The 21,353-nt window shown below is 40.7% G+C and overlaps 1 protein-coding gene across 8 annotated transcripts in view; it reads right to left on the bottom strand.

Moving 5' to 3' along the window:
- The window catches only part of LOC125890027 (rho guanine nucleotide exchange factor 28-like), a 61,508-nt gene that overhangs the window by 8,583 nt on the left and 31,572 nt on the right, over positions 1-21,353 (bottom strand). For 4 of the 8 annotated variants that reach the window (XM_049578402.1, XM_049578405.1, XM_049578406.1 and 1 more), the window contains 20 exons: positions 20,725-20,899; positions 19,048-19,159; positions 18,728-18,808; positions 17,739-17,781; positions 16,608-16,697; positions 15,884-16,007; positions 13,684-13,828; positions 13,354-13,409; positions 10,282-10,339; positions 9,576-9,702; positions 8,025-8,155; positions 7,764-7,904; positions 7,005-7,255; positions 6,801-6,926; positions 6,577-6,694; positions 5,270-5,524; positions 5,109-5,185; positions 4,836-5,014; positions 4,586-4,683; positions 4,050-4,241 (listed from right to left, as the gene is read on the bottom strand). In XM_049578402.1, the coding sequence (XP_049434359.1) occupies positions 4,050-4,241; positions 4,586-4,683; positions 4,836-5,014; positions 5,109-5,185; positions 5,270-5,524; positions 6,577-6,694; positions 6,801-6,926; positions 7,005-7,255; positions 7,764-7,904; positions 8,025-8,155; positions 9,576-9,702; positions 10,282-10,339; positions 13,354-13,409; positions 13,684-13,828; positions 15,884-16,007; positions 16,608-16,697; positions 17,739-17,781; positions 18,728-18,808; positions 19,048-19,159; positions 20,725-20,899 (2,579 nt within the window). The remainder of the gene's footprint in view (positions 1-4,049; positions 4,242-4,585; positions 4,684-4,835; positions 5,015-5,108; positions 5,186-5,269; positions 5,525-6,576; positions 6,695-6,800; positions 6,927-7,004; positions 7,256-7,763; positions 7,905-8,024; positions 8,156-9,575; positions 9,703-10,281; positions 10,340-13,353; positions 13,410-13,683; positions 13,829-15,883; positions 16,008-16,607; positions 16,698-17,738; positions 17,782-18,727; positions 18,809-19,047; positions 19,160-20,724; positions 20,900-21,353) is intronic. The other 4 variants (XM_049578408.1, XM_049578412.1, XM_049578407.1 and 1 more) reach the window with 3 other exon arrangements.

Here is a 21,353-nt window from a genome sequence, read left to right as displayed (position 1 = left end):
AGTCAGCCATTAGCTCTATCATATGGGATGAGGTACTCCTGTCACAAGACGCGAATAATGCATATGAATTATTTTTAAAGTCCTTTAATAAGGCAAGAATTAAAAAAGCTCTCCCGGAAAAAAAATAAACTTTATAAGAGATCTATTCTTAACCCCTCCCTTATGAATACTGCATCCTATAAGAAATGTAAAAACCAATCCACAGCCTTAGTAAGAAAAGCAAAGAAAACATACTATTCTACCCAATTTACTCAAGCTTCCAGTAACATTAAAACAACATGGCACCTCATTAATCACTTATTGAATCGCACTAAATCTCCATTTGCTGCCCCTGTAGAGATGAATGGTAAGAAGGGGGTTCTCTCTAACCCTATTGATATTGCTAATGGCTTTAATGACTTTTTTATATCTGTTGGTTCGGAACTAGCATCTAGCATCAATGGCTCTGACATAGACCCCTGTTCTGTGATCAAAGGCCAGTATCCTCCACTCCAAAATTTTGACCCGCCAACTTTACAAGAGGTTCGTAATATCACTTTGTCATTGAAAAATGCAGCCCATGGTCATGATGGCATCAAAAGTGTCCTTATTAAAGAGACCATTGATTTTATCATCAAACCCCTCACTCACATCCTCTCTCTGTCTCTTAAAATTGGAATTGTCCCCCAGGATTTAAAAATTGCTAAAGCCATACCGATCTTCAAGACAGGCGACTCCCAGGAATTCAGTAATTACAGGCCAATATCAATTCTACCATGCATATCAAAAATCTTGGAAAAGCTTGTCTATTCTAGATTATTTAATCACTTAGCAGCCAACAATATTTTATATAAACATCAATACGGCTTTCGTAAATGACATTCTACTGAGCATGCCCTCATTCAACTTGTTAACTATATTTCATTAGCTCTTGATAATAAAAAAATTGCCCTTGGAGTCTTCCTGGACCTGAGTAAGGCATTCGATACGGTCAGTCATGATATATTGATTGCCAAACTCAACAGATACGGAGTGGAGGATGCTGCCCTGAAATGGTTCAGAAACTATTTAACTAACAGAGAGCAATATGTTCATTTGGCAGGCTTTACTTCCAAGAAATCACAAATTATGATTGGTGTTCCTCAGGGATCAATCCTGGGGCCTTTACTGTTTTTAATTTACATCAATGACATGGCCATGACATGCACCAAACTTCTCCCAGTACTATTTGCAGACGATACAAACCTCGTAGCTGCACACGAAGACTTTAATATTTTAATTAAAACTGTCAATGAGGAAATATCCTCTATTGCGGAATGGTTTCAATGGAACAAACTTACCCTCAATGCAAAAAAAATGAAAAAATGCAACTTCATGATTTTTTGTAATACTAATAAACATTATCCTATAGAATTAGCTAAAATCTTTATAAATCATACTCAAATTGAATTGGTTCAGCATACTAAATTCCTAGGAGTTATTATAGACAGCGGTCTTAAATGGTCTGATCATATCGACCTTGTCTCTAAGATCTGCGAAAATGCTTGGCATTTTGAGGAAGGTTTGTCTCTTAATTCACTCCTCAGCTTATTTAACCTTATACTATAGCTTTTTGTTCCCATTCATTAATTATTGTAACATTGTCTGGGCAGCAACCTATCCTACATACCTGAATAAATTAAGTGTCATACAGAAGAAATATCTCAGATTTATATCCCACTCAAATAGATATGCACCCTTGGCACCCCTTTTTAAAAAATATAAAGTACTCCCCATTGACAAGGTAAATGTTTATCAAACATGCTTACTCATGCATAAGTTTATATATAGGAAACAAGATCTTCCAGACACCTTTCAGAATTTATTCATCCCCACCACATATGTACACACATATCAAACTAGACACAGCAACTACAGTCTACTCTTACCCCGCACACGGACTTCAAGACACCAATTTAACATTACTTTTAGAGGTCCTAAGCTCTGGAGTGAATTAAGCTCATCACTGCGATCAATGTCCTCCCTTTCTGCTTTCAAAAAGCATTTGAAGAAACTTCTATTACCCGCCTGATCCCTGTGCTCATCTTTCTCTAACATGATTTTATCAATCCTTCTGATTGTGGGTGGCTTGCTTTTGCTGCGTCTTTCCTGGGTTTAAATTGTATTTTGTTGTTGCTTCTTGTTTTGCATTGTTTTTGTTTGTTTTCTCTTGTTTTGTTTTTTTTGCTGAGTGTTTAGCCTGCATGTCATGTGATTGATATGGGCAGGTGTGGAACTCTGTACAAGCCTGCAGAGGCTTCGTTCCCACCTTGCACAGTTTTGTATCTTGTACTAAACTTGTGCTAAACAAATAAACTAAACTAAACTAAACTAAACAAAGGGACACTGAGAGAAATGTTGCATGGTCTTCACATGAGAACACAGTCCTGAGAAGAGGTCGAATCAGCCAAATTAAGTAAATAAAAACACCAGTGTTGGTGTCATATGGCTATGTAGCAGGGGGTTTTAGACATTAATGCAGTTTGTTTAAGACAAATAAAATATACGTATGCAAGTGTTCAAAAAAAAAAAAAAATGTTCACTCTTATTTAGATTAGACAGGTATGTGTCATTAGATCATTTCAAGTGTATGCTAGATGATGTGGTTGTTTAACAGTGTTCCTGCTTTTGTTAGTTGACAGACATGATATCCTACATTATACTATTGTTATGTATCCGTCCTTTGTGGCAGACTCTTCTCTTATTATTCAACTTTTTTCTTTGTACTGTTTTTTATTGCTGTTCATAATTCTTGATCGACGTTGCTGCTACTTATTTGTTTTTATGGTCTTTTTTTATCACTTTACTGCGATTACTATTATATGCTTGTATCTTTCTAGCCCACTGAATGTGAACTCAGGGCATTGCTGTAAAAGAGCTTAATGCTCAGTCAATTTTCCCTGAAGAAACAATGGTTTGATTGATTGATGAATCTTGCTTAGAGCCTCTTTTTCAGCAAAGGGTCAGCACTGTGTATAAAATGCTATATTGTTAAACGTATACTATGCAGAAATATCCTAAAAAACAATATATAGACTCAGAAAGGCACTGCTGGCACACATGTAGTGGCTAAATCATTGCAGAGTAGCTACCGCTCCACCCGGCTCAGTCTCGGCAAGGTGCTGAAAACATCAATGAGTCCAGATTGGTAGAAAAAGATTTCCGCACACTTACATCTATACAATGTCTCGCTTTATTGCTAAGCTTTTGGTCTATTCAACCTTCATCATACAATGTCTCGCTTTATTGCTAAGCTTTTGGTCTATTCAACCTTCATCAGGTATGCTCTGATGACGGTTGAATAGACTGAAAGCTCAGCAATAAAGCGAGACACTGGATAGATGTAAGTGTGCGGAAATCTTTTTCTACCCGTGGCTAAATCAATAAAAGAGCCAACATGTTTCGACCACTGCAGGTCTTCATCAGGGCTTCATCAGGGCTTTTAAAACATTCAACACAGGTATAGCAGGTATATAGTGGCAGGAACCAATTAGAGGCCATCACATGAGGAGCACCCGGCACAAGGTTTTGATCTACATTTGTATACACAGAGCAACCAGTTGTCTCTTTTTCTAATATATAGACTCATACAAAAGTGATCCCTTCCCAGTCATCCCTAATGACCCACTAGATTCTGCCCTCTGTCTGTATTTAATATAGTATGGAATATACTGAGGCAAAAATGCCAAGCTGACGAAAATAGCTCCAAAAAGAGAATAAATCTGGTGCTGGCTTTTACTTTCATTAGCAATACTGTTTACAAATAGTAGCTGACAATTCCTGCATAGTATACCTTTAAGTGTTTCCCCACATATGGATATTATCTAGGCTGTACACCAAAATACATTTGCTCCCACCAAAAATACTTGTATTTTTAAATTGGCGTGGATATGCTCTTGAAAGTGCCAGATGGTGCATTCATGTTCATTTTTAATGTAGGTTAGTCACTCTTCATAATAATTAGGCTTGTGAAATGCGTCCTCCAACAGCATGACCGCAGCATTACGGAGCCCACACAGGAGCTTTCTTACCCTCTCTTAGTGCAGCTGTCAGCAGTGAGGAGGCCTGTCGTGGTGGCTCATTGTCTGTGTCAGGTTGCACCAGCAGATGGCGATGTGGTACAGGTTCTGGTGAGTGGAGGGTTAACTCTGTGAGCTCAGCATAAAGCTGTAACTTCTCCTCCAGGCTGTTGCAGATTCGCTGGTCCTGACCCAACAGTGTCTCTAAACACAACAAACACTGAGATTAGGATAGCTGAGTTTATGGTCCTACCAGAGCATCATGTGATGTTTCACGAAGAAGGATAGGAAACAGATAAAATACGGATATAAGGTAAGATAAGACTTTAATAACCCAACACCAGGTAAATTCAAATGTTAGAGCAGCTCAAGAGTCCAAAACAAGATAAAAAACAAAACAAAAAAGTGATAAAAAGAATAAAAATCTTATAAAAAATACAAATTAGATGAAATTAAAATAAATAATATAAAATCTATATACACCATTCACTCAAACAGATATTGTATGTTCACAATGTTCATGAATATGGAGACAAATGTGTTTTCACCTTGGAACTTGGTGATCTTCTGAACTCTCACTTCCGCCACTCGCCTGGCCTCCTCTGTCTCAGCACTTCGCTCCTCCTCCTCCTCTTCCTCAGGACAACTGCCAGGTAGACCAGTAGGTTAGGGAATGAGTTACAAAACCACTCACACACATTAACCTGGCACACATACATGCACCGGAATCTAAGTAGAAGCCTTGACATTTGCACACCTGCACAAACAAACACTGTATACTTGACTTGACACACATACCTCTCCACAGCTTGTCGTATGTGTCTCATCCACGCATTCCTCTCATCTCTGGTGGTGGTGTGAACTTCATACATCTCTGGTCCCACTGAGGAGGCGGAGATGAGGAACATCCCCCTCTCCTCATTGGCTACTTCTCTAACAATGAGCTTCTGTAGAGGGATTACAGGAGGCTTCTGGTCCTGAAAGGAGACAAAACCCATAAAAATGGGTTAAAGGATGGAGAGCTGAACAAGGTTTCTTTGATTTCAAAGTATTCTTCAGGTCGAGGCTTACCACAGCAGCAAACACAAAGCGTTGATCTTTCTCTTGTAGGAAAACCAGAACGTCTGTGAGCAGGAGAGCCAAAGTATCTGAAAACACAATAGCAGAAATCCATGTAGATTGATTGTCTCTTAAAGTCAAGGATTGTGCGACACAGATGATCTTATACAAACCTTTCAGACGTCCCGTGGCAGTCTTCCAGTAGACCAACCCTTTATACTGCAGATCCCTGTGTTTGCTGTGCAGGTCCTGTTTGCGAAACTCCTTGCCATTCTTCAGCTTGGCAAAACTCTTGTTCTCCAGCCGGGCCAGAACTTCCTGCAGCTCCTGACACCTCTCATACTTGTTCACAGTCAGGTCAACTGCAGCGATGATGTCACGGATCTGAGCCAGGGCGCTTGATAGGTCAGAGTGTTCCTGACTTCCCTCTGTGGGGGGAAGGAGGTAACAGAGAGGTCACATTAAAGGTGAAATGAAATGAAAAATTAGTTTTAAACCCTTTTAGATCACATTGCAAGTCATGTTGTGTACCTATTTATCAATATGTGCCAAATATATCAATTTCGAATCCTGTTTTCTTCCCATAAAACAAAATATGGTGTGTGCTGACGTAAGCTGGTACTAACCAATTTCAACCAATAACATCCATCCATCAATCAGTCTGAAACTTTAAGCCACGAAAAGCTAAGATTACGTTAGCTAGCTAGAAACAGCATGTGTCTGTGTCTTAATTTCCACAAATACTGTGGATATGAGCTGTGGGCTAGAATGTATTCACTTTGTGCACAGTGGTACCTGTGACAGCGCCAGATTGTGCATAAGGCATTTATAGTGGACTACAACCCTGGGCTTCATCTCTCCCCCTGATGGATACTACTATCCTGTCGGTGTACACTGTGGGGGGCCTCACTTGTTATGACATACCCACTTTTCAACGACCAAATCAAATTCCTCCTAATATTATATCCCACCTGCCTATCCTGTTTTACCCAGAAATATATCACAATACTGAAGCTTGATGCTCTCAAAATGTGTTTCATCTGGACTTAAAATAATATTTTAGCCACTGCAAAACCCTTTCTTCTCATTTTCAATAAGAGAGCAGTCAAAGTAAAAATAAAAAGGCTATTTATAAATTCCACACAAAGCACAGGTAATATTCTCAAGCAGGCTATTAAAAATACCAATGTCATCCAACACTGAAATATTCAAGTTACTTATGACACTTTGATGATGAACACAGAAAATAACCTCTCTATTTGTAGTTAATAAAGTATCTAGTTGCATAGTGGTACTTTTCATGTACTAGAAACATGCAGTGTTGCAGCAAATACTTGGATCATCTTAGTAAACTTTAAAACATTTTGCTACGTGTAAACATAAAAACGCCCACGCTTTGTGTTGATGCTTCCACAGAATATTAAACAGACTTATGAGTTGCATATGTTTACGGCTTTATGACAAAGTAGAGCCGACGTACCCTGAGTGTAGTGTAATATCCTCTCCAGCAGCACTGGGTACTTGGTGATGCGCTGAGTCACCAGCAGGATAAACTCTGGCACCCCTCTCCGTCTGACCAGAGTGTTATTGCTCTGTTGCTGCGAGCAAAGAGGTTAACACCAAAATGAGTACCTGTTCAATCATGACAGTTTACTGTACATCCATTATTTAAGAAGCAAAAGAGGTCTGGAAGCAGGAGCTTACTCTGACAAAGTTTTGGAGTTTTTTGTTTTGTTGCTGCAGCTCTTTGAAGACATTGACGGCTTCGGTGTGATGGCTGCAGAACTCTCCATACACCTCCTTCATCTTCTCAGCGTGTTCATCTGAGAACTAAGAAAGAGGCCATAAGAGGTTGACTAAAGACATGTATCCTTGTGTGTTTATGTGCATGAGTCCATCTTCACCAACCTGCTCAAGCAGAATATCTCCAATCTGATGGATGAGGTAATTTCGGGGGTTCTCAGGTTGGGCTGAAGCCTGTCGGCGTTCCTGCAGTGCTCCAAAGAGGTTTCTGTGAAAGAGCAGCAGGGGGTCCAAGCAGGGGAAGATCCGGGCCACACAGTCCCAGTCCAGCTGCAGCTCCTCCAGCATGCCTCTCCTGAACACCTCCGACATGACCGTCAGCGTTTGGATGTGGTGCAGCTCTGTCTGCATCAGCTCTGTATGGGGGCAATGAGAGTCGATTATGGGCACTGAAATAAATGTGCATGCTTACAAGTGCAGATGAGATGCTGAGTTGGGCAAAGGTTTCTCAGTAAAATGATCTTGCTGATTGAAGTAAACCTCTGTGGAGCATGGGATTACTCTGGCAAACTAATGTTTAGCTGAATCCAAGTGGAGCAGCGAGGAGTAAAAATGGCTACATAGCTGCCACAGTAACTCATTTCAACACATTCCTCCAAAAAAAGGACGTTTGTGTAATAAATCTGAAGTTGTGTGTACTTCCAACTTGGCAGTGTGCACAGTGTTCACACCATTGTGTCTGCCAGTGAGCAAAGCTTTTTAAGTTATTTATATTATGTCCAAATCAAGCCCAGAGTCGCCCCTGCTGTGATTCTTGGGCTCTACCCACTGAGATTTGACTCAGCAAATAAGATCTACGACAGATACAGTATGCATACTGCCTAATGCTTATATAAAATACCGTACTAAGGATAACTGTCTCACCGTAAATAACATCCTGTCGTTTAATGGTGTTCCTGTCGAGTTGCCTGCAAAACTCCGCACTGACCGCCAGACTCCATGACTCCACCTCAAGCCCCAGCTGGTCAGCCGACAGGTCGCTCATCAGAGCAGCATCAACAGCATCTGTGGCCACAGAAATAATAAACAATATCTTTCCTCTAAATCACAGTCCACTCTCCAGTAATTCTCAGTGTTATGTGTGTGTGGGTGGGACAAATCATAATGTAAGCTTGTCCTCCTCACCCTGTGTGGTGATTGGCGGCTCGGCTGACGGGGGAGTCGCTGTGACCGGTGTTCCCTCATCAGACAATGAGCTGTTAGTGCAAGCTGTCATGCTGCACTCACTGTCCACCCCTGCTGCATCACTCAGACGTCTGCACAGAAACAAAATGAGTTAGCTAGAACTTTTTTAAGACAAAGAAAGTGTTTGCATTAAGGCAGCCTGTTTGCAAGAGAAGGTTTTATTTACTTTTGCATTTTAAAACTGATTCAAGTATTTTGAGACTGAAGTGATATGTTGTGCCAGTATTCAAGATCTTAAGTTTCTTCTTTAGAATTTAAAGATACAAAAGCTCACTGAAACCCAGATTAAAGTGATACTTCAGATCGTTTGAAGTGGGGTTGTTTGAGGTACTTCAATACAGTCAATGTCAACTGGCACACCCCCAGATTGGAGAAGCAGGCAGGAGTACCGACACGAAAGCTAAGAAATGTACTGCTGTGGATGGGGGCAGCAGAAAAACGTATTCAAGCCATCTTGAAAAAAATCAGTAGTGGGTTAAGTGTACACTGTATGTTTAGAATATTTTCACCTTGGTGACAGACAGCGATTTACAATTGGAAACTGAAGCCAGCTCTCTTCAAGACCAGACTCCATTAAGAAAAAACAATAATTTAACATCGCTGGACACATGAGCTGCTGGTCTACAGCTACCTTGATCAGTATGGCTGTTTGCGTAATTGTGTGACTGTGCCATTCACATGGGTTAGTTTGGATTCACCAAAGTCACACAATGACACAAACTAACTAACTGATCAAGACAGTAGCACACCAGCAGCTCCCGTGTTCAGTGACGTAAAATTACTATTTTTGTCAATGGATTTTTGTGGCTTTGACGAGAGCATAGATGGGGAACTTCCCCGCCAGAAAGGGCTGTCTGTGGCAAGGTAAAGTGGTAAATATATTCTCAATATAGCACTCAAAATATACACTTAAAATAAAATAAAAGTTCTGTAAGAAGAGTAAGAATGAAAATAAAAATTGCATAATAATACAAAGTAACATAAACTGATACAAAGACAGTCTGTACTTTTCAGAGAGTGTTGGGTAAAATAAAATAAAATAAAACCAGATAAAATAAAATAAAACAAAACCAGACAAAATAAAATAAAACAAAACCAGATAAAATAAAATAAAATAAAATCTGATAAAATAAAATAAAATCAGATAAAATAACATAAAATAAAAGTTCTGAATAAATCTAAATTAATCTTTTGCCATGAGGACGCAGATGTGCTGCACGCCCTGTCCCTAGACGAAGGAGACCTAGTGGGTCCTCCGCTGTCCACAGATGTAGGAGAGTTGTCCGTCACAGATGGTAAGCAACGTCAATAAACATGTAGCCTGAGCATAAAAGAACTTAAACTGTTATTAATTTTTGTCAGTGGGACTTTTATGGGTGGCTGAAATCAATTTTGCTGCTGACCCCTCCCCTCATACAACCCCAGTTCACTTCCATAAATCTGAACAATGGATGTTTTGATATATATATAGTGCTAACACTGCCATCCTACCTGTTGTCTATAGAGATAGAAAGGCTTTTGGAGAGAGGGGCAGTTGTTTCTCTCTTCTCTCTGGTTGTTGTGGGAAGTGAAGAAGAAGAGGAGAAAATGGAGGCTGGAGAGTTGTCTTTCCCAGAGTCTAGAGGATAAACCAGGACAGGGAGCAGGAAGAGAAATCAGTCACACATTGGAGGCTTTCACATTCTACAAATAAATACCTTAGATGTCAGCATGCTTTGTTAATATCTATATACTACAATAACCAAATAATAAAGCTGTGAGGAGGTCTGCATTCACTATCTTTCATTGTTTAACTGGGCATTCAGCCTAAAGTTATGACAATATGTTGTAGTAATTGAAGCTGATATTTTTGGCCTTGACACCTTTGTGAGACATCAATCACTCAGTAAAGAAACAGAACTTCACGTTAAGGAATAAAATGACCCTGCCAATGGAAGAGAAACACTCAGACTCTGTACGCATGCACAAACACACACACACATATAAACACAATCCAGGCCAGATCTCCCACTGAGACAGATTAAAGTTTAACTTTTACCAGGGAAAGAACAACAACGAAGAGGGGAGAGTGGGGGAAGAGGAGCAACAGCTTTCTTAATCTACTACAGGAGAAACAAGGGAGGACAGGTAAAAACTTAATCAAAGACCAAGGGAGGACACGGTGGGAGGGGGGGACACGCAATGTTTTCTGACTCACTCTGTGGGAGAGACAAGGTCTTGCTTTTCATCAGCAGTGCATTCCTCTCCTGTGGCTTCTGAGGAGACACATAATCATATCAACATCAACAGCTGTAAATTGTAGCGTTTGTGCTCTAAATATGGAATTGTTGTGGTTGCAGCACAAAAATTTAGTCAATACTGGAGTCAATTTATGTCCAAAGAAAAATATTAAAGAGACCCCCCCCCCCCCCCAGATATTTCTTTTTATACATCATCAGTTTGTGATTTTTAAAACATTCCTGGAGTTCCGTTGTCACCAAATGTTGGAATTTATTCTTCCTGTTGTACCCATTTCCTCTCAGCCAGCCTCTAATTCAGAAACTGATGCATTTCTTTTTTTTTGGTGTTTTGCCTTGATGGGATGGCACAGCCGGGTGCGACAGGAAACACTGAGAAAGACAGAGGAAGTGACCTACAACAAAAGCTGGATTTGAACTGGGGATGTTGCTGTCACACAGCACGCGTCTCAGACCACTGGACACGTCCGGTTGACAGTTGCAGATAACAAACATTTCCCGGGATGGATTTTGAGATTATATGCGAAAATCATGAATTAGGAACACTAAGCGAAGAGTTTGATTGACAAACTGAATAACTATAGCACTGTAACAACATGAGAGGGACAGATTTTCATTCCACAAAGTGTTAACTGTCTACCTAAAGGCAACCTGTGGAGTTTTTGACCACTAGTTGTGCTTTGGAGCAAAGCTGCTATTCATGGGTCCCTGTTTTGTTTGTATCATACATGTGCACAAGGAAGCTTGTGCAAACGGGAGGATGCACGGGTGGTGGTTTGATGCAGTTCTGCTGACATTACACCAAGAAACGTACAAATGCGCCAACAAAGGCAGTAAAAAAAAAGAAGCCTGAAAGCTAATAAACAATTTAAATGATTCAAATATTTAAAGAATTGGCTCGGCAAATGTTTTATGAGGAAAGAAATGCACTCAACACATTTGTTAGACCTCAAGAACGCACAAAATGTGTTTCTGTGAGATTCGTTGAACGTAAATTTACCTTATGGCACCTTTCATTTAAAATATAATACGTGTCTTGTTACTGCATTTTGGTCTACTAAGGCAGTAAAGGGGTACTCTGTTGATAAGGTATTGTACTTCCAAACATTTGGAGGGTTTTCAACAATCTTTTGAATCTGCAGAGGCCAAGATATTCTGACTTTTAGACCTTATTTTTACACAGCAGTGTTTAATACTCGATTCCTGTTGGTTAATCATTCTATGGTCTGTTATTTCTGAATAGCAGGCTGCTGCTGTGAATAACAGACCATTGCTCTGGATCCAGTTCTGATCACAGACACTGAATGGAAGCGATAAAATAATTTTAAATCAATACTTGGTGTCATAAGTGTTATATATCAAAGGCAACTGGACTTGGTTGAGTTTCTTGAAGACATTTCCCCTCTCATCCAGGAGGCTTCTTCAGTTCTCCAGTTCATGAAGAAGAACTGAAGAAGCCTCCTGGATGAGAGGGGAAATGTCTTCAAGAAATAATAATCAATAACTTAGAGAGACATTGTGCAATAATCCTGCTTCCACCTTCTCTTTCACTCTCTCCGTCTCTCTCTCGCACGGCAAGCTGCCTTATCATCAGTGCTGATGTGATCAGGCTTTTAGTTATTCGGCTTCTGACCAGAAAAATCTGTTGAAGCTCTGACTCCAAAATATATAAATCTCTCTGGACATGATGTCTGCAAATGTGTAGGCTCCACACTGTGTCCTTACAGCAAGCGAGCAAGTGCCTTTCTGTCCACACTGGCTGTGTTAAATATGCACTTCTGTAATGTCATGTAAACAAACCACTGTACTGATCAGCTGTGCGCTCATGTAGACAAACCAGGTAGGTTATCAGCTGCGTACTCGAGCCGTAACCATTTTAAACATGGGTGACTACGGCTGTCTTCCTACATTTATAGCCTGCTTTAAAAACAGAAAACACACGTTTTATGCTCTGATATTTACTGGAAATAACGGAAAATTGGCTCTCATATCAGGCTGGTTGGTGCACGTTTTAAAAACCCTGACCTGTGCATCCTACTATCCTACTATTAATCCTATCCTACTATTAAATGGAGAAACCTCTGTCCCTCCGTCCTTCCTTCTGTCTGTCATCATCCGTTTTCCTCCTCACTGCTTTGCACATAGGCTTTCATCTTGGTCATGTGCAGACAGCAACGATGCCGTTTTTGCATTTTTCCCACATTTCTACTGTTTATATTCGCGTTTCCACTACCCATTCATACTGTGAGCACCATTAGCAGCACGAGCTGCGCATGCACGGAGACCCCTTGGGACATGCAATTTCAAGCACCAACACTTGCTGAAGACTAAGGTAATTATTTTACTGAACGAATGCGTGTCTGTGTGCGCGCGTCTGTGTCTGTGTGCGCGAGCCAGCCATTACGTATTTTCACTTTACTGACATTAGCCTACAAACATTACAAACTAACATTGCGCTGTGCACTTTGCACTGTTTCTTTCATTCTTTCTCCGTGTTGCGTGTGCACGTGTGTACCTGTGTGCCTGCACACGGCCCCGCGCACGTGCGTGCCTCCGTGCCGTCAGCCAAAACCATGCTCCACATATTTTGCCATAAAGCATGTTTCTAAATACAGTGTGCATTGTTTAATATTTATTACATAGTGCATTTACAGTGCTCTGATTTTGCATCTCCTCTAATATACTGTTTTTGATTTCTTATTCCTCTATACATAACACATCCCCGGGTATGGACTAGTCACTAATAATTAATATGACATCATCAGTATTTTCTCAGACTTGACAAATCTGTTTTGTGGAGCACCCCCTTAAATTTGAAAAAAGACTTCCTCCCTGAGAGAATATGTGACTCATGTAGTCATGCAACATTTAAAAAGAAGCTCAGTATGACTCTCGACATTCTTAAAATGACACCACATTGTTTGTATCTGGGTTGTGTTTTGAGTGGGTTGATGCTTCCTTTATTATTATTTGAAATTTTCTCTTGCTTGTTGGTTTTCAGATTAAATGAAGTGTGTTATGTTGGTGGTTACCTTCCCGCAGGCTGCAACAGACTCTCGACAGTTTTTATGGACGTTCAGGAAACAGTCTGCAAACAAAAACAAATGAAATCCCAGTTAATTTCATCAGTGAACTGATAATAAACAAAATTACCACATCTCTGGATTCAGTGTCCAGATGGCTGTCAAACCGTCCTGCTCCTCATGATGGATGTTGACTCTGTGAGAGGAAGAAAAGCGACTCCATGTCTTCTGCTAAACAAAACATCAAGGCAGCACGTGCGAAGACATATACACAAACCCTAAACAGTTCAGCCACCACAGGACATAAAACAACAACAGTACTGACAGTATAATACTCACTGGAGCACTGCAACAGCTCCTTCCCAGAAACAGACTTATCACAGGCCACACAGAGAGCAGGACCAGATGGAGACACAGGAACAAACTGGTGTCCATTAGTGGCTCCTGACTTCTCCTTTCCCTCCTTCACCTCTTTCCCCTTCACCTGAAACATTAAGTCATAAATATTTTAAATGTACTCGTTCAGCTGACAGTTACTGCAGCTAATGCCACGATATCACGTAAACCACCAAAGTAGAAATGATATAACGCTGAGCAGCAGGCACGAAGAGGCATGTAGCGGTCATCCTGTTGCTGAAACACACCTGTTAAAGTTGAGTTAGTTGAGATAAAGGGGCCTCTGAGCAAGCCTTTCTGTTTACTTTGCTAAAGTCCATGGGGATGACTGCTGTTGTGGCGCTCTACCCTTGGGGGGTTAAGGGGATTCCTCTGTGCATGTGTGCGATAGTGCGATGTTTATTTTCTTATCAAGCTTTACAAGGAGGTCTGAGAGTGTATGTTTGTTTTTGGACTGTTGGTGTGCATCGTGGGTCTGCACATACATGGAAACATGTTCTTGAACGCATGCACACGTGTTCATGAGATTGAAAGTGTACTATGGAATGTGTTTTGGCTCCTCACGCTGTGTGGAGGGGGGTCTACGCATTATGTAAGAGGATATTTTCACTGTGTCCCGTTGCTAAGACCTGAGGAGAGGGAATTTTCTCCCTGGCCAAATAAAGGCACCGCACACAGACAATGGCTCCCCTGCACAGGAATTCTGACCTGGCCTGTCTGAGAGGTGGTAAACCTTTTACTGCACTACTTTGGGAGGCCTCCTCTGACTTCTTTTGTTTTTTCTTTTTTTTTTCCTTCGTTTTTTAAAGTTTAACAATGCTGGGTTACACAATCATGTTTTAAACACATGTAGGTGAAATCTTAGCCAGCAGGAATCATATTTTAGGCCTGGGTGACGGAGCACATCAAATATCTTGAAATTTTTGACCAAATATCTCCACATCAATATTGCAATGCTATTGTCAAATGTACTAAGTGCTTTTCCATGCACCTCTTTTCATGCACATTATCAGTTTGCACATGAATAAAAACCTGGGTGCAAACAACAAAAATCCCCCAAAATATCGAAATTTTGGTGCATGAATGATGATTTATGGTCATCAAATAAGCCGCTGCAAGCTCTCTTTGTCATCTCTGGAGGCTTTTAACCAAGCAGCAACCTCAAGGGCTGAAATGTGACGCCAACTCCTAAGTGACAAAAGCTGCAGTCCAAATATCTCCACATCAATATTGCAATGCTATTGTCAAATGTACTAAGTGCTTTTCCATGCACCTCTTTTCATGCACATTATCAGTTTGCACATGAATAAAAACCTGGGTGCAAACAACATGTTAAAATGCCCAACTTAACTGCAGCAGCAACCTCAAGGGCTGAAATGTGACGCCAACTCCTAAGTGACAAAAGCTGCAGTTCTCTGAATGGCCACTTGAGTCTGGCCCCAGTGCAGGGTCAATCCTTGGGACCCCCATGTTAAAATGCCCAACTTAACTGCAGAAATAAAAATGTTTACAGCCTGATACAAAAACAAAACTTTATATACTTTGTAAAAACTTGTCCCTGTACATTTTATTAAATTAAGGGCGGGGCTGCTTAAGTGGCAGGCTGCCTGCGAGGCGTCACTACAGCTATGTGTCAGATCACCTCCACAGCTCCACCATCTTATCTAAATTTTGTCACTTCTGGCTGTAAAACTCCAAGATGGCAATGGCCAAAATGCTGAACTCAAACCTTTAAAACATAAGCCCACAAACCAATGGTTGACACAGCTACATCCCTAATTTTATACAGTCTATGCTTTTAACAAGCTTATGCACACAGGGCTGTTATCAGAACTCTTCTAAGAGCCCATGGCTACATTTCAAAACTCTATTTCCATTGTCCAGTGTGCTTTGTTAGGCACTGCTTTCGTAGTGGGTCAAAAAGTGCATAAACTTTCATTTCTTTTGCCTATTTCTTAAAATTTGGTTAAAATTTGAGCTAAATTTGAATGGAAACCCAATTACAATAATGCAGCCTTTCAAAACAGGAAAAGAAAACACTTAGAATATCACAATATCCAAAATCGAAGACGATATCTTGTCTAGCACCACGATATCAATATAATATGGATATATCACACAGTATTTTCCACTGTGTTGTCACCTTAGTTTTGTTGCGAGTGCTGGACATCCTGCTCTTGAGGAAGCTGAAGGTCCGGCTGACTTTGTACTTCTCCGACTCGACTTTAGATGGGATTATGTATTTATCCCACTCCTCATCCTCGATCCTGTTTCAGTGTAAACATTTCATTCAGCAGCCATCACAACTCCTACCATCCTTTTGGCCTGTGGAAGACTGCAGCATTCAGGACCAACATGCACATTCTTTATATGACAAATCATTACTTCAGTACATTTAATATAAGAGTTGAATAATCAGGCACTTGGTGTCATGCTGGAATGAAAGAATGTCCAGACAGTCTTCCAGGACCCCTGGTCTACACACTATTACTCTTGACAACATGCTTCGCATGCTTGGAAGTCACTATGGACTCTAGTGGATGCTATTTATAGTATGACCTTGACAAGATGCAATTAATAATGTGTCAACTATTTACAGCAGCTTAAGCTAGTTACAGTACACACTCTAGGTGAAAGGCGACAACGACAGAACGTACAGAGGAGAAACATGCAACGCCACATCAAACATATACTGTGACCTGACATTAAAGTGTTAACATCATCTTCTGAGGATTCACACATGAGCAAATACAGCTGCAAAGAAACCATGTGGTTAATGGATGAGTTGGGCAATGGTTTTACGGCGGGGGTTAGAATGAGTTAAGCCACACATGCATGGCTGTGAGGCTGTTTTGGTGAAAACATACTCTTTGAGGAACTCTGTGAGGGTGAGGTGTTGGAGCGATGCGCTGCTCTCCTCCTCTGCTGACTGGGCCCGTTTACGGAAACCCAAAACCCTGCATGGATATAACACACCTCAGACCATGTTGTCCTGTTTCGGCTCATCAAGAGACTCAAAATGTTAATATTGTGTGTGGCATCTAATATTAGAGTCTATACACCATTTCTTTAGTAAGACAACTGCATGTGGATAGTCACGTGAATGTTTGTGCTACATACTGAATTAGGAAACCATATAATGTATTAGCCGATGCTTAAGGCAGAGGCAACATCCAAATTTTGTTAACAGTGAATGGATCCTGATATTATGACCGACATAAATGGTTGGTGAGTCTGATAAGGCTGGTGTTGTGAATATTGCAGTATTAATATGATCTACTCTAACGCAATATTCCAGTGATGTAATATGATAATCTAATTGCCTAATATGATATTGTGAAATGTTTCCTCTGTTAGCAATGCATGGTTATTATCAAACAAAATGTATTAGCACATGATACATTTATGAGGCGGTGAGATGAAATAAACTATAAAATGAATATGGATTGTGGGAATTATGAAATGAGAACAATGTAAGCACGATTTGTCATATGTTAGGATTGTAGAACAAATGTTAATTCAGAAAATCTACTCTGTGAAATCTGGCAAGTTGATCTTAGGAAACCGAGTGCTTTGAAAAAGTAAGTAAATATAACTATTCCTTTGGTTTCTTAAATGTTTTGAAGTGAGATCAACTTGTCAGATTTCACAGTGTGTCTTCAAAATACACACTACAATGTGTATATACTACATATTCCGCTTGAATTTAGCAAAGTGTTTCTGAGGTCTGGAGTCCAGAAAAGTTGTGAGTTTTGCTGTTTATGCAGGCTTATTTTGTGGTTGCAGTCAGAGCGTTTTCTGGCCTCTGCCTTACAACAGGAAGTATGCTGCATCCTATGCACTCAGACCCCAACCACAGGTTTATTACTGGAGATACACATACACATGTGTAGGCACATCTAGCCAATCTCTAAACGCTGGTCAACACTGATGCCTAAAAAGGGGGGAACATCTGAATGGATTGCTCCTGAGCTCATGAAATGACACGCTAGTTTTACCTCTTTTCTCTGGAAGTATCAGTCAGGCTGAATGCTCTCTGCTCTGTAGAGTAGAAAAACAAAAACAGGCAAATGGGTGAGCGAGAAATGCATGCCAATAAAACTAAAGTCATTGTCACAGATTCTAAGTGAATCAGCCGAGGGCGTCAAAAACCATCATCCCCAATCAGATCTGAGTAAGAAGCAAACATGAAGAATCCCTGAAACAGTCTGGATCAAACCCCTTCAGAGAAAGACCAAACACAACACAAGAGTTTTGCCCCGAAAAACCAGATGACACCAAAGATGGAAAAATCAAAACCAAGAGGGAAACATAATATGAACCAAAATGGAAGCAGAACAGAGCCCTCAGGGTAGAAACAACTCCTCCTTCAGATCGTCTATAAGAGTTATGTAAAGAGTGTTTTTCCAAAGCCTCAGGATATTAAAAAAGCCCAGTCTCAAAGTTTCAAACCTCTACTTGTCAGTCATCGTATAAATAAGGGAAGTTTTGATGACTATTGTTTTATAACATTGAGCTTTGGAGAAAGTCTGCTTTTGATCTTTTACCAATTTAAACTAATAATGAATATGTTTTTCTCTGAGACAGTGGTTTGTGCATTGCACAATGTGAGTGCCGCACCCACCACCAAAACAAAACCCCACCACAGATAAAGGGCTGCACAATTTGGGCCACAATGAGAAACATCGTTTTGCAAAATTGTGTGAAATCAAATATCTGAGCAAATCATTTTACAGCAAAATGTGCAGCAAAAGGATTTGTTTCCTACAACAAGACTAATTCAATCATTTCACTACAGTTTTCCCATCTTGTATAAAGATACTGTTAAATTACGCTTGTTCATAGAAAGTTTAGGAATGCATTTTAATGGTGCAGCTCCTGATAATCACCAGTTTATCCCACACTTCACCAGAAAGAGTAGAAAGACACTTTATTCACCAGCCAACCAGCAGCCTAAAATGCTGTTTGAAGCCGTTCTTGTACTTACTAACTTGGTTGAGACGAGAGAGGGATTTAGAGAGAGATAAAGCTTGAAGTAGCGAACGGCCGCTGCTGCTGAATGCACCATCTACACAGGACAAAGCATGGCCTTAATGCTGCACACTCACATGTGCTCATAAACACACGAGTATTGGTGGTGCTGTATGAAAGCAGCGCTGACACTAAACACACAGATACTTTATAGAGGTTCAGTTGATTTACGACACCTGTCTGTTCCTCCCCCTTTAGACATGTGGCTCATGTGTCCGTCCAGTTGACTCCTGGGAACGGAAGGGTCACAAGGCTAAGGGGTCAAAGTTCACTCACCTTCTGCCAGGTCAGTGATGGTGGCGTCTCGGTTTAGCAGTGGCCGTGACGGCTTCGCCTTTGGGGAGGAGTAGGAGTAGGAGCGCAGGCGAACCTCAGCTTCCTCTGGGTTCTGGGTGAGGAAGCAGATCAGAAGGAACCGATCAGGCAGAGAAGCAAGCAAAAGTTCACAGGTTCAGTTCAACTCTCATCACATTACTGAGCTGCTGATAGTCTGGGATTATCACCTGTTGACTGCAGGGCAGGCTGTGTCTGTTGTAGTACTTTACTTTGCCTTTACTGTTTTGAGTTTTATTGTTTAATGTGCATTTTACTAGACATCCTGCTGCAAATGTTTTAATTGATAAGTAAAAAAAGACACAAACAACCTGCATATCTGTAAAATGAAGTATCAAATTTAACTGTTGTACACCTCTCCAACAATTGAGCGAGCTCAAAAAAGTAGGCAATCAGTGAGAATACACAAAACCTTTTGAATGCATTGTCTAGAGAGCAATATAGTCATAAAACAGTGTTAAAATGTGCTGTTTAGAATAAAGGAGTGAGAGAACCAGGGAGAGAAGTTTTCCACACACATGGAGAAAAACGTTGTTACTGGAAATTAAATATAACATGTATAAAGCTGTAATTGGGAACTTTTATAAAAAATAAAAAATAAAAAAAACCTCACATCCCAGCTACATCAGCTGATATCAAACAACCCCGATGGAGCAGCTGATTGATGGAGGGGAGTCAACTGATAGATCACATGATTCCTTTCTACGCAACCAATTTGCAAATCTCATTCAGGGTGCCATATTTAAGATGCTCTGGCCTGCCTACTGTTGCTGCTTACTCTGCAAGTCGCTATGCAACCCACCTCCACCCCAGCTTCTCCTTTTCATGCTGTGTCTGACTTATCAATGTTGTTTCTGTTTGTCATTGATGCTGCTCTGTTCTGTTCCCGGGGTTTGTTTTTTGCTGCTGCTCTCCCTGCCTTAGGCTTTACATGTAGGTGCACGGAAGGGCAGGGAGGTGTGCTCTTTCCGCCTTAGGCTTTCTGCATAGGCCTAGAAAAGGCAGAGAGGCCCCAGAACAGAGCCATACTGCCAAATATATTACTGCAAATGAAGATAACGTTTTCTGTGACTAAAGTGGTCCTGACTGAAATGATATTCCTCTGCCTCCTCTAAGTGCTTCTACTTGCATTTGCAAGAATCCCCCACATGTGAGCAGAAACAACCGATCAGAGCAGAGGATTCTCTAAACTTGATGTCAGTCATTTCAATCATTGCTCATAAACTGTGGTCAAACTGTCAAACTAGGCAGCACTGATCATCAAATCAAAAATCTGTTACTGCATCCCCTATTTCTCACTACAAATCAGAAACTTATTTTAGTGTACAGTTTAGCTGTAAAATAAGGATGTTTGTGACCCTGCTGGTAGGAGGGGCTTGGTTTTCCCCAGACTGTTTTCCACATGGTAGCCAGGTCACAAACATTCTCATTTTACAGCTAAACAGAACATTAAAAAATGTTTCTGAATACATTTGAGGCGAGAAATAGGCAATGCAGTCACAGAAACAGTTTGACTGCAGTTTAAGAGCAGTGATTGACATGAATGACAGCTGCATTAGAAAATCCTCGGCTCTGACTGGTTAAACATAGTTACCAACAACAGTTTTAACAAGGGTTTACCTTGGTGGATGTGTGCGTGCTGTCAGAGTGCGTGCGACTGAAGTCTGGTGAGGCATCGAAAGAGTCCCTCTCCTCTCTTGAGCTGGATCGCAGGATGTACTGCTTCTTTACAGACGAGCAGGGGTAGGAATGCCCCAGTATGTCCTCTTCGCCACTGTCACACTCAAGACTAGGACTGTTTATATATACACACACACACACACACACACACACACACACACACACACACACACACAGGTGCAAACATATAAAAATCCATTAATGACTGTTGCTACTTCAGTCTACATGATTATATTAAACTGGTAACAAACTGAATGTCAAAAGTCAAGGCATCAGTTAGAGGCAAAAAACACCGTGTTCATATCCACAATGACCTCCACTATTTTGCACAGATAAGTGCAGATGATCTAGGTCATCACCAGTCATCATGCTATAGCCATGCTTTAAACTGTGAGGGAATTTGTTGACTTCAGTGCACACAGAAAGGATCCTGCAACACTGAGGAAACTGGAAGGAATGCACAACAGCTTCAACACAAACAGCTCAATTGTGTCCAGGCTTCCTGTCACTTTTCCGCACCTTCACTGACTACAATCACCTCACAAAATGTCCAGAAATGCTTTTGCTGA

Source organism: Epinephelus fuscoguttatus, linkage group LG6 (assembly GCF_011397635.1).
Source record: "Epinephelus fuscoguttatus linkage group LG6, E.fuscoguttatus.final_Chr_v1".
NCBI classification, from domain to species: Eukaryota; Metazoa; Chordata; class Actinopteri; order Perciformes; family Serranidae; genus Epinephelus; species Epinephelus fuscoguttatus.
Note: the sequence above shows the minus strand (reverse complement) of the source record. Positions and strands in the feature narration are given on the sequence as shown.